Source organism: Musa acuminata, chromosome BXJ1-11, assembly GCF_036884655.1.
Source record: "Musa acuminata AAA Group cultivar baxijiao chromosome BXJ1-11, Cavendish_Baxijiao_AAA, whole genome shotgun sequence".
NCBI lineage: Eukaryota > Viridiplantae > Streptophyta > Magnoliopsida > Zingiberales > Musaceae > Musa > Musa acuminata.
Window position 1 is genome coordinate 26,892,489 of NC_088337.1, and position 14,700 is coordinate 26,907,188.

At 36.7% G+C, this 14,700-nt stretch overlaps 1 protein-coding gene and 6 non-coding genes across 7 annotated transcripts; all 7 read left to right on the forward strand.

Annotated features, from left to right (window-relative positions):
* The first annotated feature begins 3,149 nt into the window (after positions 1–3,149).
* LOC135597422 (ras-related protein RABC2a-like) lies at positions 3,150–10,841 on the forward strand. The gene is made up of 6 exons (XM_065090347.1): positions 3,150–3,535; positions 5,490–5,558; positions 7,471–7,536; positions 8,614–8,735; positions 9,235–9,363; positions 10,480–10,841. Exons 1-6 carry the CDS (start codon positions 3,394–3,396, stop codon positions 10,585–10,587), a joined length of 636 nt encoding a protein of 211 aa, XP_064946419.1. The 5' UTR covers positions 3,150–3,393; the 3' UTR covers positions 10,588–10,841.
* Positions 10,842–11,851: 1,010 nt separating this feature from the next.
* Positions 11,852–11,932, forward strand: LOC135597840 (small nucleolar RNA Z199). The gene has a single exon (XR_010481432.1). It is a non-coding gene; the product is annotated as a small nucleolar RNA Z199 (small nucleolar RNA).
* Positions 11,933–12,023: 91 nt separating this feature from the next.
* LOC135597838 (small nucleolar RNA SNORD18) lies at positions 12,024–12,097 on the forward strand. The gene has a single exon (XR_010481430.1). It is a non-coding gene; the product is annotated as a small nucleolar RNA SNORD18 (small nucleolar RNA).
* A 90-nt stretch (positions 12,098–12,187) lies between these two features.
* On the forward strand, positions 12,188–12,285 carry LOC135597845 (small nucleolar RNA R64/Z200 family). The gene has a single exon (XR_010481437.1). It is a non-coding gene; the product is annotated as a small nucleolar RNA R64/Z200 family (small nucleolar RNA).
* Positions 12,286–12,766: 481 nt separating this feature from the next.
* Positions 12,767–12,845, forward strand: LOC135597839 (small nucleolar RNA Z199). Its single transcript, XR_010481431.1, has one exon. It is a non-coding gene; the product is annotated as a small nucleolar RNA Z199 (small nucleolar RNA).
* A 242-nt stretch (positions 12,846–13,087) lies between these two features.
* LOC135597843 (small nucleolar RNA R64/Z200 family) lies at positions 13,088–13,186 on the forward strand. Its single transcript, XR_010481435.1, has one exon. It is a non-coding gene; the product is annotated as a small nucleolar RNA R64/Z200 family (small nucleolar RNA).
* A 35-nt stretch (positions 13,187–13,221) lies between these two features.
* LOC135597844 (small nucleolar RNA R64/Z200 family) lies at positions 13,222–13,321 on the forward strand. The gene has a single exon (XR_010481436.1). It is a non-coding gene; the product is annotated as a small nucleolar RNA R64/Z200 family (small nucleolar RNA).
* Positions 13,322–14,700: the final 1,379 nt, after the last annotated feature.

The following is a 14,700-nucleotide window of genomic DNA, read 5'->3' on the forward strand; positions in this document are numbered from 1 at the left end:
TGATTATTGATTGATCTTTTCAAAGCTGGAGGAACCTTCCCACCATCGAGTGTCTACTGAAGTCGGACCCACAACTCTGACGGCACATAATTAAAAGAAAAGTGTTCTTTAGGATATTTCACATCCATTTCAATTGCTTAACTGTAATTAATTATAGTTCTAGGGAAATAGATAATACGTAGAATGCTCCCTACGTTTTAGCATCATAATGAGTTGTTAGAGGATATTTGTTGTAAATTAGAGTTTTAAGTAACAACTAAATTAAGTTAGGGGCATTGAAAGCTACTTATAATGACATTTATGATAGTTTTATATTCTAGATCCATATATATCAAATTTGAATTTAAAAAAATACATTTTAAATGGTATGTTGACGCTATCATTATCTCTTTGCTTAGATGGCCAACATAAACCCCGGTGGTATAAGAATAGTAACAAATAAATCTTTTAGCATAGGCGGCATCGTAATCTTGAGCCTCTTGATGTCTCGAATAGTATCGTATAAGTATATAAAGGTCTTGCAGTAGGATAAAAGGCGACGATTGATAACGTCGATTCTTTATAAGATAAGGAGTGTTTCATGAAAAAAAAAAAAAAGTGCTTTAAAAAAATAAAAAATATTTTTAATAAAAATTAACCGTACATATATAAATATAAAAACTTGCCATAGAAAAAAATAAAAAGGGAGGGATGGGGAACGACAAGGGTGGCACTGATCTGGTCCAGCAAAATACCAAAGTTTTAGATTTAGTAGGAAATGACGGGGCCGGTCTCCCGCCATCCCATGGAGTCACGTGACGTTGTCTTATGCTTTTTAGTACTTCCGGTTTCGAGATCATGTGTGGGTGGACGGGCCACGTAGCCCAACTACCTCGCGCCTTCTGCTGTCTCCCTCACCAACCCAGGAAAACAACAACCCACACACACTCCCCGGCCGGCGAGCGAGCGAGCGGGCGGGGATGTAGGAATGGATAAGGCGACCGGCTCCCGGGTCTCCCTCGGCGGTTGGTGAGACCCCAACAGCTGCCCTCCCGTTTCCTTTCCTTGCATCATAAACAATGCAGTGTGAGACAAATATCAAAACACCATCCAGTTCTTTCTTCTCATCTTTAGATCTGAATTGTAATTTTAATTGGTTAAAAGAATATTTTTGGATGATATCCAACAGTACAATCCTTATAAATTGATAGGACGTATTTTGGCGCTACGTGAATCACCGACAAACGTTGTAGATCGACGCGACACCGTATGCCTCCAGAAGCAAAGGGTGCACGTCACGTCAAGCTCCAATGGTACGACTGTGCGGCTTGATCACCCCAAGAGTTGAGGGCAGTGCTGTCTGCTATTAAAGCAGTGTTGTCTGTTGCTGCTCAAGCACCCCCGAAGACGTCATCTCGTCAGAGAGGTTGTTCCGCTCCCAGAGTCAACGTCCATGTCGGACCAGGGCCCGACCAATTCCCACACGCAGGTATAAAATACCCTCGACCTGATCCAGGAACGAGGTGGGGGGTAAAAAATTAATTGATCACTCGACTGACTTGCTCGTCGGAGGGGCCTCGTTGGGTGATCCCGACGAGGGCCATTTTTGTAGAAAAATGCAGCTATCTCACGAAGACGAGCTGTTAACCACCCCGGAAAAGGAGAGATGCAGCCCGACATACACGACGCTTGGATCGACACACCAAGGAACACCGATCAACACCCCGTCGCGAGGGTCCGGTCGATCTTGGCATCCAACTCAACCGATAAAAAACTCTCGACATTGACCCGTGGATCAGGCCGTGCTGACTCACAAGCCACGACACATTTGTTCACTGACACAAATAAAAATATTATCTCAACAGATTTAAATCCCAGCTTTCTTTATATCATATGCTACTAACCTACTATAGTATCCGAGGAGGTGATTTTATGTACATCTATTCAATTGATAATATTAAATAATATATATAATATTTTCACGTACCACTTTATACCACAATCGACTAATACAATCTCAATAAATATTTTTATATATTTATAATTTTTTTTGAGAAAAATAATATTAAATTGATTTTATTATGGTGTGATATCGATCCATAAACCTGAGATCTGAATCCTTCATCTATCCTGCGACTGGGGTGACACACAAGAACAGTGCCGGATGGATCCCTTGGAAGCCAACATCGTCGTGGAAACGACTGAGTGGCCCAACCGAGACGGTGACAGATGGTTTTATCTTGCGAGCTACAAAAGCAACTTCTGAGGTTGTCATGTCTCAAACGACTCGTCGTTTGAAGCCAAAGCGTTGCCCGCCGATCTGGGTGGATGCGCTCGGCAACAATGATGCATGTTTAGACCACCGGACCCACCTTAGCGGAGAAATGTGAGCTCATCGAGCTTTCAAGTACTCTTTTGTGGGATATAGTAAAACTACACTCATGATGGGACATCATAGCTGACAGATCCACCCGCACCACAACATGTTTATTACGATGATCTCCATTTCCTTACCTACTATTTAATCTTAACCCTTTCCAGACTTTGATTTAAGTGTATCACAGACATTCCCAAAATTTTGAGCCACTTTGTACAATAATAATAATAAATATAATATTTTAATTTTTTTTAAATTAATTATAAATTATCTATATAATTAATTATTTTTTTAAAAAATTATATTTATAAAAATAAAATATTTAATACTATTTTTTATATCATCGTTCGATAAAAATACCTTAATGTTAAATCAAAGTGAGATAAAATCAACACGTGCTCAATCATAAATCTTATGATATTTTCATCGCTTAAGTTACAAGGAGAAACAAGATTATATAATTTATTTTTATAAGTAAAAATTAAGATACTAAATATAGTTAACTATAAAAATAATATATAATTAGTATTAATTTTTTAAAATTTATAATTTCTAATTATAATATTTTTTTTGGTATCTTTGTCTTATTTCGTAAGTCGGCCAGAGGATAACGGCGTGACTGCATTGAATGGAAGAGGACACGCCGAATGGAACGGCGTTGGCGTAGACGGACGTCGCGAGAGAAAGGGAGGGGGAGGTGGCGGTTTCGGACGTAACGAGAAGAGAGAAAGAAGAAGAGTAATAATAATAATATTCTTATTAATATTAATAAAAGCACTGTGAGCGCACTAAAGCAGCCATTTGGCTGTCGGCCGCGGCCTGCCGAAGCATCCCCCCGGCCTCTCCCCCTTCTCTCTGCTCTCCCTCTTTCCATTCTCTCCTCTCGTCTTCACCCCCAACTGCTCCATTCTTTTTTCTTCTTTTTCTCGCTTCCTTACTTCCGGTGGCTCTCATCATCACCGTGAGAGAGAGAGAGAGAGAGAGAGAGAGAGAGAGAGAGAGAGAGAGAGAGATCGGAATCTCGGGGTGAATCTTTGATGGGTTCGTCGTCGGGGCCGGGGCATGGGTACGATTACGCCTTCAAGATACTCTTGATCGGGGACTCCGGGGTGGGCAAGAGCAGCCTCCTCGTCTCTTTCATCTCCAACCACCTCGCGGACGATCTCTCCCCCACCATCGGTGCGCTTCCCTCTGTTCTCCTCCTCCTGCTCCCTTTGCCCTGTTCTAGATGCTTCTTGGATTGTGTTCGGGAAGGATGAGTTGTCTTGCAGATTTTGAAATATTTAATGATTTTTTATTTTTATTTTCTGAAATATTTCTTTGTTATTCTTAATGGTTGTTCTGTTCATTAACACGATCGCCATGACTGAAGCTGATTCGGCTCTACCAGAACTTTGAGGGTAAAGAATCGTGCTTGTGACTGACCCAGTAAACTACAGTTAACGGTGTAGGTGACTTTGGACTTGCACGCTCGATCTGGAACCATGAAAAAATGAGTGTCATTCAAGAAAAAATAAAGAAAGAAAAGAGATGCTATGATATCAGTTCTTGATCATAGTGATTATTTTTTGCATGACCGGAAAATGAAGCAAGTCTATATGTTGATGGTCAAGCATGGATTCGGGTAGCTGAGCCGAGGATTGTCTTATTTTTATTTTATTTTATTTGTATAGGCATCTGTGTTTTGTCCATTTTTAGTAATGACTTTGTGATGGACATTACTTATTTCTTTCACAATCTGCAAAAACAATTATGTAAGATCTTTAATCGTGTGAAAGGGTTTTGATACACCTTGATGTAATTGCTGTCTCATACTAATTCGGTGAATTTATCCATCTTTAACTGTTATGTTGAAAAGTGTGGAAGCTTAAGTGGTAGAAGAGGGGATTTATTTGTCATGTGGTTTTGAACTAGCCAGAGAACAATAAGTACCAACTACTAAACCAATTTTTAGTTCACAACTAGTTGTGATTTATTTTGCTTGTTCCTTTGGTAATGATGTTAACTAGAAAAAGAAAAGTTCACTCGAAGAAATTTTAGCAATGGGCCTTCATGGTCTTATGAACATTGTGTGTTTTGTGCATCAGTACAAAAGTGTTGCTATTTATACAGTCACCCTTTGTCCTGCCATTGCTTGCAAAGTAACATTCGTGTCTATGAATTCATGACAATTATGTCAATTCATTTCAAAATGAAAAGGTTTGGTGGGAATTTCTTGCTGACATCAACATCCTCAGAAACCTGCTCATGCATTGCAGCTGTTTGCTAATGCTATAACTGCTTCTTGAGGCTGTCTTTCCTATTGCTACTTCTTTGATAATAAACTAGAAAGAAAACAAGCATTTGACGGTTATATTTCTCTGGATCTCTAATGAATTTGTTCTAAATTTGCATTAACACAGGTTGATATTTTAATTGTTTGATGACATCTGAATGTCCTGACAAGGTCCTTCTTACCCTTTCAGGCCTTCAGTTTCTTTAGATATTTTTATGTAGTCTTTCATGGATTTTCACTCCAGTCTTGATTCATGTAGCTAAGAACTGGACTACGAATTATTTAGTAATGTCCTGACAAGGTAGCAAAATGTTTTCTTGTGAGATTTTGATCAGATTAACATGGTACGAGTGAAAGATGTAAGTTTGCAAAACTTTGTAATGGTTGGACCATCATCAAAATGTAAATGCTGGTTTCATCTTAATTATCTGTATGACTCATTTGAATCTATTCTTCTACATGCATGTATCTATTTGGAAGTTTCCTAACTCTCATTCTTGCTTGCAAATTGCTGATTTGGTGTTCCGAGTGATGTTTGATCTGGAATGTACATCAAAATTGGGGATAACCTGATCTTTGTTTGATTAATCAAGTACCATTTGCTTCTGTTGATATTTTTGGGCATCTGCAGAGCTTGAGGGGCTATTTTCAACTACACAATGTTTTTCAGTTTTGAAAATACATTAAAATTTGAATTTTTAGTGGTTTATTAATTTTGGATATATGTTGCAAAGGTTAATTAGAGCAACCATTTTATATCAGTGATTCTGGAGGTGTCTGTGTTAATGCCTTTGTGGTTCAAAAATTTTCACCTTGTTTGTCTTGTTTTTATATGTTTTCTTTTTTATTTGTTAATAGGTGTCGATTTTAAAATCAAGCATCTTGCTGTTGGTGATGAGAAGTTGAAGCTGACGATATGGGACACTGGTAAATGAGAACATCTTTGAAGTTGAAAATTTTGTTATTATTCTCTTCCACTATTACCTACTTCGTAGCTAGCAAACCATCACTTTAGCATGCTTTTAACAATTGCTTGATGAACATTTGCTATGTAGCTATTGATCCTCTGTTAAAGAAAAAGTGAAAATGTTAACAGGTAATGCATCTTAGCACATGAAACACATACAAATAACAGACTGGATTTGTGGAAGACAGGTTTCTTCGTTTTGCACTGTGCCACTACTATCATGAAACTATTATATGAAATTCTTGCAAAAAGTGGATTTTGTACATTTGTCAATTCTTTTTTTGCACTTTTTTCTAGTATAGATTATTTAATGAACATTACTGGCATTATAAAACATTTAAGTTCAAAAATGTGGTTTACTGTCAGATCATTGACCAAGGCAACCCTAGGCAAGAGAAAAACTTGCAAGAAAACCTAGAAAGATTAGCAGAAGATAACGATATCATTTGTGCATATGCAACATTCTTGGCTTACATTTTGTACCATAAAACGCTGGTCTGACTTATACCTTATAGAAATGGAATGGATTTTATCGGTTTGGAAGGGAGCCATCGAATGAACCTATGCATACCTAGCTAGAAATATTGAAACATGGTCCAGACCATCCCTTTAAACGTGTTTAGCATCAGGTAAGATCAGCATGACCTTTTAAGTACCTTGACAGCATTTATGATCCCTATGATTCAATTGATGATCACAACTGGAACACAATGTAGAGAGATGAGGACAGAGGATCAAAAGAAGATGAAGAAGCAGAGAAAGAGTTGTCTTTAGTCAGTTCTCATGTTTAGCTTCATCTCTGGCCCAATTTTTGGCTTTAACAATATCATTTGTGCATATGCAACATTCTTGGCTTACATTTTGTACCATAAAATGCTGGTCTGACTTATACCTTATAGAAATGGAATGGATTTTATCGGTTTGGAAGGGAGCCACCGAATGACCCTATGCATACCTAGCTAGAAATATTGAAACATGGTCCAGACCATCCCTTTAAACGTGTTTAGCATCAGGTAAGATCAGCATGACCTTTCAGTTCTCATGTTTTGCTTCATCTCTGGCCCAATTTTTGGCTTTAACCAAAAAAGAAGATGAAAATGAATACTTTTATCTATTGACATTCCCTATATCTTCTTTCCTCAGAGAAGAAGAATTCTTCTACAGAGTCCATATATGGTCCCAGAGCACAATAGATACTCTTTGAGGGGTCCATAGTTTAGGTCCAATTATCAGTCTAGGTAGACAGTCCTTTAGCTAACGCCTAACATAAGGGCCTTCAAGATCTTTCATGACTTACTCACTTTTGTATTGTAGCTCCACTGTCTAGCAATAGCATACATCTCTCTCTGAAATGCACGTCTTCAAATATTCAAGTCCCATGGCATCTACTTATTTGCCAGGCAGACTGAGGTAATTGTCGATTATATATTGCATGTCGAAATTTGTTCTATCAGTCCCTTGTCATTTCTGTATCCATCATTTTTGGATCCTAAGACATTAATTTGGTTACATCACTTCACAATTAGAGCCTTATCATAGAATTATCCACTACAAGCTCATATGCATAATTAGTTGCATTGATTATTCCGTTAAGTTTGGACTTATTTATTTACATAACTGCCATTGTAAATGGAATATCTTAGATATTTTCTGCAGGTTCTTGATTAATATCCTTATGTTGCTTGTGAAATTTTTTTTATAGGAAACAATATAGGAAAGATGGCATGTTTCTTCTGCATATAGTGATGTGGTTTTTCTAAGGGGATGACTATGAATCTGCATATTGTTGAGTTTATTGCCCATATTGTTGATACATTTAATATTTTGTTCAATTATCCTATTCTCCTAAAACCATTTGTACATGTATTGCAGCTGGACAGGAGAGGTTTAGGACATTGACTAGTTCTTATTATAGAGGTTCTCAAGGAATAATTCTCGGTCAGTGACTTGTTTCAGACATTTTATTTCATTGTACATTGGAATAGTTGTTTATTCTTTTTACCTGCTATATTACCAATGTATATAGACTTTTTTCTTTATCTTTTAGAATTTATATAATTTTTCTTGAATGGCTTGTATGCAAATGTTACTACCATTCATTAATGCTTCATGGCTTGCATGCAAACATATGATATATTTCTAATTTGTTAAGTATTCTATTTTGTTTCCACTCAAAAGTTTTTTTTTGCAAAATTGGGTTCCTGTGACACACAACTAGAGTTACTATCATGGAGATATTTAACTGTCTTGTGTTCATTATTTTTCATTTTTTCTATAGCATAATTTTTTAACGCAACATTTGTATTTTAACCTCCTAACACTGATCTGCAGTATGCTAATTGGTTGAGCAATTATTTACTACTATTTTACTTGTGATCTGTTTTAACATTAATTTATGTAATTGTATTTTCACCACCTAACACATTGACATTACTATTTAAGATGACATAGATTCAGATCTACAGTCTGCTAACTGATTTAGCAAGTTGCCCTTATCCAATAGTCTAGTACTACATTTCTTATTTTCTGTTTTAACATTAATTTGTATTATTTAATACATACCTGCTTATTGTTTGTATGAAAAAACTTGTAGCATTGTGGATCAACTTTTCTTTAGACACTTAAAATGTTAAGAAGATTAATAGATATATAAGAGAGGTATAATGTGCTGTTCAATCACAATTTGCTTCTGCTGTGGATTTTGGGTGCCTTTTACTCTCAGCATGCACACATGTTTTGCTTTTCGTCCTAGTGTATTTACTTTGTGATGAACCTCCATCTTCAGCACTCATGCACCCTGCTTGTGACCCATTAAAGTTCCTTCTATTGATTCCATAAATTTAGTGTGCAATATGCTTTGGATGTTAGCAATTATCTATCACATTTAAATTTTATGGCTGATTTTTTTTGCTGCTTTCAACTGCCTGTATTTAGGTTTCTTAATGTAGGTTCGGTGATTTTCCTTTATACATGCTACAAATGCAGAAGAGTTAACTTATTTATTTGTTCTGTTAGTTTATGATGTGACAAAGCGAGAGACTTTTACCAATCTGGCTGATGTATGGGTCAAGGAAGTAGAATTATACTCAACAAACCGCAACTGTGTCAAAGTGCTTGTTGGAAATAAAGTTGACAAGGTTACTTCTGCTCTTCAAGTGCTTGCCATTGTTGCTTCTGTCCTGTTTGCAGCTTATTTTTTTCTTTGTACGACTGTTGAATGTGTTAATGAACTTTTTAGATTAAGTAGCATCTTATAGTGGCTTTCAACTTTCCAGTGAATATTCACCATATTGTACAAGTCAAAAGCATTGTTTCTGAACTTTATATTTGGACTTTATTTGATGATTTTAATTAATTAGCAATTCGTTGTTTGAGTACGAGAATCAGAAAGTTACCATGATAATGCATCTTGCTTTTAACCACTTAAGAGGTTTGCAGACTAGTAGATGATACATTGAAGCTATCTGCTTTACTAAAAGATTCTGTTCAGCTAAACATCTCTATGTTAAGCTACTATCAAATAGAATCAACCTATCAGTAAAACAGTACATGCCTAAAACATTAGAAAAAAAACTAGGTTTATCTTGCATGGTTTTTTTCTTTGCATGACTAACCATTTCTATTAGAACCTTTTAGGAGGCTGATAGGATGGTGACCAGAGAAGAGGGGATTTCCTTTGCCAATGAGTATGGGTGTTTGTTTATTGAGTGCAGTGCAAAAACAAGAGCCAATGTGGAGAAATGTTTTGAAGAACTGGCATTGAAGGTACTCTTCTATCCAATGAATACAACCATTTGTTTTCATCCAGCAAAAAATTGAGATATTTAAGAACTGAATAGACTGTAAGTATGATCCGATGAAGAATCTTGTAGCTGACGAGAATATGAAAACCATATGGTACATGTAAGTTTGTTCACTTTTTTAAGTTGGCCTACCCGTAAACATCAGTTTGACCTGAAATCCTAGTCGGGTTCAAATTTTGCTTTGGCAGACCCAATCCTGTGGTGATCATGTCTAATCACAGTCCAAGGTCAGGTTTTAATCAGCTTGGGTTTCCCAAATTTCAGCCTATATACTGGGAAATGTACCATACCACATTCTGCCCTTGTGCCACACACCATACTGAACCCTGACCTAGATAACTATTGTATGAACTAGGAAGTAATAGTAGAATTGATCCTCTACTATGCTTTTAATTGTTTTATTACAATGACCTCCTATCGCTGTATATTACAATCAAGCAAGCTTCTTCTTCTTTTGGTGTAAGTCTCTTACTTTGATAAGAAGTATTGCTAAATCTATTTTAATTCATAAAAGCACATGAATGTTTGTTTTGAAAAAGCCTGCTGGTGGCCACAAAGTTGAATATAAGAAGATACATCTGGATAATTGAAGAGCAGTCTGTATAACAACTATTCTGTCTGTTGCAGTAATCACCATCCTTTTTTCTTACCATCAGTCTAATCTTGAGCTAAACTGTCATCAGACTTTCAATGTAGCATCTTTGAATGTCTGGCTGGTACCTCTGCTTGCCATACATAACAAAGTTCACTCGACTGAGCTGTCAAAGTTCCTACTTAACAATATTTGATTCTCATGATCTTTTTGCTTGCTTGCTTACCACTGATGGAATGTAGATCTTCTCGACACCTATGGTATATGAAATGTAGTCACCACTATCCTACATTCAACACCATCCATAATTTTTCGCAACATAGTATCCATGTAAAGCTAAGTTGTCCTTTTTGATATCTCTGTAAAATTACCTTAGTCTGTCTCCAGTCACCAACAATTAGATTCTTCTTATTCCATTTGAAGCTCTGAATTGGCAAATATTATGCATTGAGGATTACAAATTTGAAGCTATTCTACTCTTTTTAGATTATGGAAGTTCCTATACTGGTGGAGGAAGGATCAGTTCCAGTTAAAAGGAATATTCTGAAACAAAAACAGGAACAACATGCACACCAAGGAGGCTGTTGCTCATGATTTTTACTACCTGGAGTATACTCCTCTGAGCAATGAAGCAGGTGAAGACCAATTGTATCACTTTGTCCTCCTTAAGGTGCTTTTTTAAGTTTGTAAATGAGTTGTATCAGTTCATCTTTTGCACTGTTGATGTGTATCAGCCCGAGTGATCTTGAGTGGGTTATGAGGTAGGAAGTTAGGCTGTGTACAGAAAAGAATGAATATTTTTTTTGGGTGTGCTATTTGATGATATGATTTTATCAGTTTGCTTATTAGTTCACAGATCCATAATATGTTTGTTTTTAAAGCTTATGACATATTGTTTGTAGAGGAATTGTTTCGTGATCCTATTTTTACGTTTGGGAATACGTTTAAAATGTAAATTGAGGACTTAATGTATATTTTAAATATGAATTATTATTTGATAACTTTTAAATTAAATTTGATATAGAGACAAAAGATTCAAACGTTGATGTTATTCTTGTACAAATGTTGATGCTATAATAGGTAGCATTATCATTTCAACAGTATTTGTGAGATGATAATAAATATTTTTAAATTTCTCAAAGTATCTGTGATATTATCTAAAATACAAGATTATAAAAATTTATCCTTTTTTGTTAAACGGTTGGCAGTTCTTTCTTATTCTATTAGATGAAATTTTATTTATTTATTTTGAAATTTTTTATATTTATTTATATAGTTATATTTATTATATATTTAAATCATATATTTTTTTAATCAGATTATATATATTTATCTTAACTAAAAAATATGTATTTATTTTCGAATAAATACTAAAAGAAAGTATAATTTAAATATATTTTTTCAAATATTTAAAATATTTTATAATTAGATAATTTTTTATTTTTTTACAATATATATTAAGAATGTAAAAATATTGCGAAACGTATTTATAACTATTAGAGTCAGTATCTATCAAGAACTTATCTTCCTCATGAGAAGACGTCTTATCCATTCAAAATGAAGAGGAAAATAATGCTGGCTTTGGGTTTATAAACAAACGAATCAGATGCGAGGATTAGACTTTAACTGTCGACCAATGAACGGCTCAGATGCGGCGGAGGGAGACGCGGACGAATGTTTAGGGTTTAGGGTTTCTTCCACCATCTATAAAAGCGGCTGCCCATATTCACTTTCCTCGCCCTCGATCGCCGCTTCGGCTGACTTCTTCGTCGCCTTCGCCGCCAGCTCTCTCATTTGTATCCGTTTTTATTTTAGATTGTCTCCGCGGGTTACGATCTATCTCGAGCCGTGTTAGTTTGGATCAAGTGATGAGAAAACTGCAACAATTTGATGGAGATACCTCTCCATGATTCCTCGTATTTGAGTTTCCGATGGTGCCTCCTTACCTTTGTCGTCGGGTTTCAGATCGTATCTGTTGTGATTTGTATATTCAGTGATTTCGTTCGTGATTCTTGCCATTTCATTCAGATGGGACATGATGATATTAGTTGGTCCGTGTTTCTGATTACATGGTGACTGATACTCCTTTACCAATTCTGATCCCACAGAACTCGTTTATGGCTGCTAACTCTTCTTCTTTTTTCTGTTTATTTGCTTATTTTTCGCTTAGCAAATTTTCTCCGTTCTTCCTATTTGATGGTATGATGAATCTTGAAATGGAATCTTCGCATGTCAGACTTCAGAGATACCTCGAGTATCGATGAGAAGCCATTTCATTCTTCTGAGCCAGCTATTTCTTTTTCACCGCGACTCCATTAGAATTTGTCTTATGGATTTCTTATGCATTTTGAGGACACTGTTTATGTGCGTCGACCTGAGTTGGTTCTGCGTGCGAATTAGGCTACGTACAGAAAAAAAAAGAAATTATTCATTTTCTGCGCTCATTGATGATGATTTTATCAGTTAAGAGATCGGCAGATCACAAAATATTTTTTGAGGGACTGATTCATGTTCTTATTTGAAATTTATTTAAATAAGCCATTTTTTTTATTGAAGCCGATGTATCTGTCGACTTTTGTTGCAAGTTTGTAAGAAAGACCTTTCCCGTCTATAAAAAGGGGCTGCCGGCAAGCATTCTGCTCGGCCTCGATCACTGCGACGACTGAATTCGTTGTCGCCATCGCCGCCTTTCTGTCAGCTTCATCTAGTTTTCGTTTCGGTTGCCCCCTCAGGTTTCGATAGGTTTTCGATCTATCTCAAGGCATGTTTGTTCGGATCAAGTGATGAGGAAACTGCAACAATATGATGGGAATACTTCTCCATGATTCGTTGTATTTAAGTCTCTGATGATACGTCCTCGTTCGCTTTCGTATTGTGTTTGTTGTTGCTAGTGTTCTGGTTCTAGTAGATGCAGTGCTTCCGTTTACGATTCTTGTTATTGAAGGACATGATCGTAGAGTTGACAGGTCCATGTTTCTGATTACATTCCTTGCCATTTCTGATTACATGGTTTCGATGTTCTTCCTTCTTTTTTTTTTTCTTTTCCGTTGATTTGTTTTTTTTACTCGAGAAAATGTCTCCGTCCTTAATTTATGATATGCTATGACGAATCATGAAATATAATCTTCGCATGTCAGACTTCAGAGATGCCTCGAGTATCGATGAGAAGCCATTTCATTGTTCTGAGCAAACTGTTTTTATTCGATTTTTCTTCGTTTCCACTAATTCGTTATGCTACGATGAATTATGAAATGTAATCTTCGCATGTCAGACTTCAGAGGTACTCTCGAGTATCGATGAGAAGTCATTTCATTCTTCTGAGCAAGTTGTGTACTGCATCAGAATGTTTCGTATTGCATTTCTTAGCATGATCAATAAATCGATCAAACAGAACACCTCTTTTTGAATGATTAAATGCGAGTTGATTGCAGATTTCATGGACAAATATGAGGGGGCTGACTCATCTTGACTCATTTTGTATACAATTATGTGTACAATTTTTCTATAGCATATTAATTTATTTTTAATTTGATAATAAATCTGGTATTCCTTAATGTGGACCTTTTGAATTAAACATCCTGAGTGCGAGCATGTCATCCTAGACACCGTAATTAATTACATTATGAGCAATCTTTATTCTATATGTTTTATGAAATAAATAAACTGTATCACCTTAATTTCTCCCTCTAGTTTGGAAAAGTCAGCTATTATAAGTTTTAGTGCCAAAGAATTCCATTGGTGTGACAACTTTCAAATTGCATATTTTGGTAACTTGTCCTCTAACAATTGCTTAGGACCATGCTCCTCGAGTATGACGGTGTCTTGTAAAGATTGGGATGGCACCAATCAAGTACAATGTTGTCTCGTAAAGATTTGTATGGTGTTAACCAAGTACATTTTTGTATGGTGTTAACCAAGTACAACGTTGTCTTGTAAAGTTCGGGACGACGTCGATCGAGTATAATGTCACCCCGTAAAGATCGGGATGATGTTGACCAAGTATAATGTTAAAGATTGAGACGATGTCAAGCGAGTATAGATGATGTCTTGCATTCCAGAAGTGAGGTTCGAGCTTGACCCAATTGGATGATGGCTTTCATTGCTCTAAGTATCAACGTGGGCAATCTTTTGCATTCGGGATTTGATTGAATTGTGTAGACCTCTCAGTCACGGTGTAAAGGTTTACAAATATTTTAGCACTAGAAGGATGGCCTGATGTCGCAAGATCAACCTTGACCAAGCAAATTGGTTGAACACTGAACGAGCGCCTCTTGACCCACTCAAGGTTCGGAGAACAACTCTCGCCTCCCTCGGAGCAATAGGCAAATGGCACCGTGATAATCCCGGGGCACTATTAGCGGTTGTTCACTGACCCGGGGTTATCGCCCTTTAGGATAGCCATCGCTTAACCTCCCATCTCCGTCGAGGCTTTCCTTGGCCTGACACACCAAGTCCAAGTTTTGTCTAGGATGATGCAAACCATCGTTCCTCTCGTTCCTCGCTTCGGGCAACTCTCGACGTTCCCACATGCCATAATGGGAGTTGTTGCCCCCTTCTCCCACGCAACCTCCACCCTCTCCTGGACCACCCTTGGTCCCTCAGTGACCTATGATAACGAACATTGCCTTATCGCTTGAAGGGTGATCGAATTAGAGGCCAATGCCCATGCATAGCACGCAAAGCCTTTGGCAGTCTTGAGCCCGATAC

What these genes read in the sequence shown, in the direction of transcription:
- LOC135597422 (XM_065090347.1), top strand. Translation starts at nt 3,394, where the DNA reads ATGGGTTCGTCGTCGGGGCCGGGGCATGGGTACGATTACGCCTTCAAG. An exon ending in TTGGAAATAAAGTTGACAAG is followed by an intron (nt 8,736 to 9,234) that starts GTTACTTCTGCT and finishes AGAACCTTTTAG; the next exon opens with GAGGCTGATAGGATGGTGAC. An exon ending in TTGAAGAACTGGCATTGAAG is followed by an intron (nt 9,364 to 10,479) that starts GTACTCTTCTAT and finishes TACTCTTTTTAG; the next exon opens with ATTATGGAAGTTCCTATACT.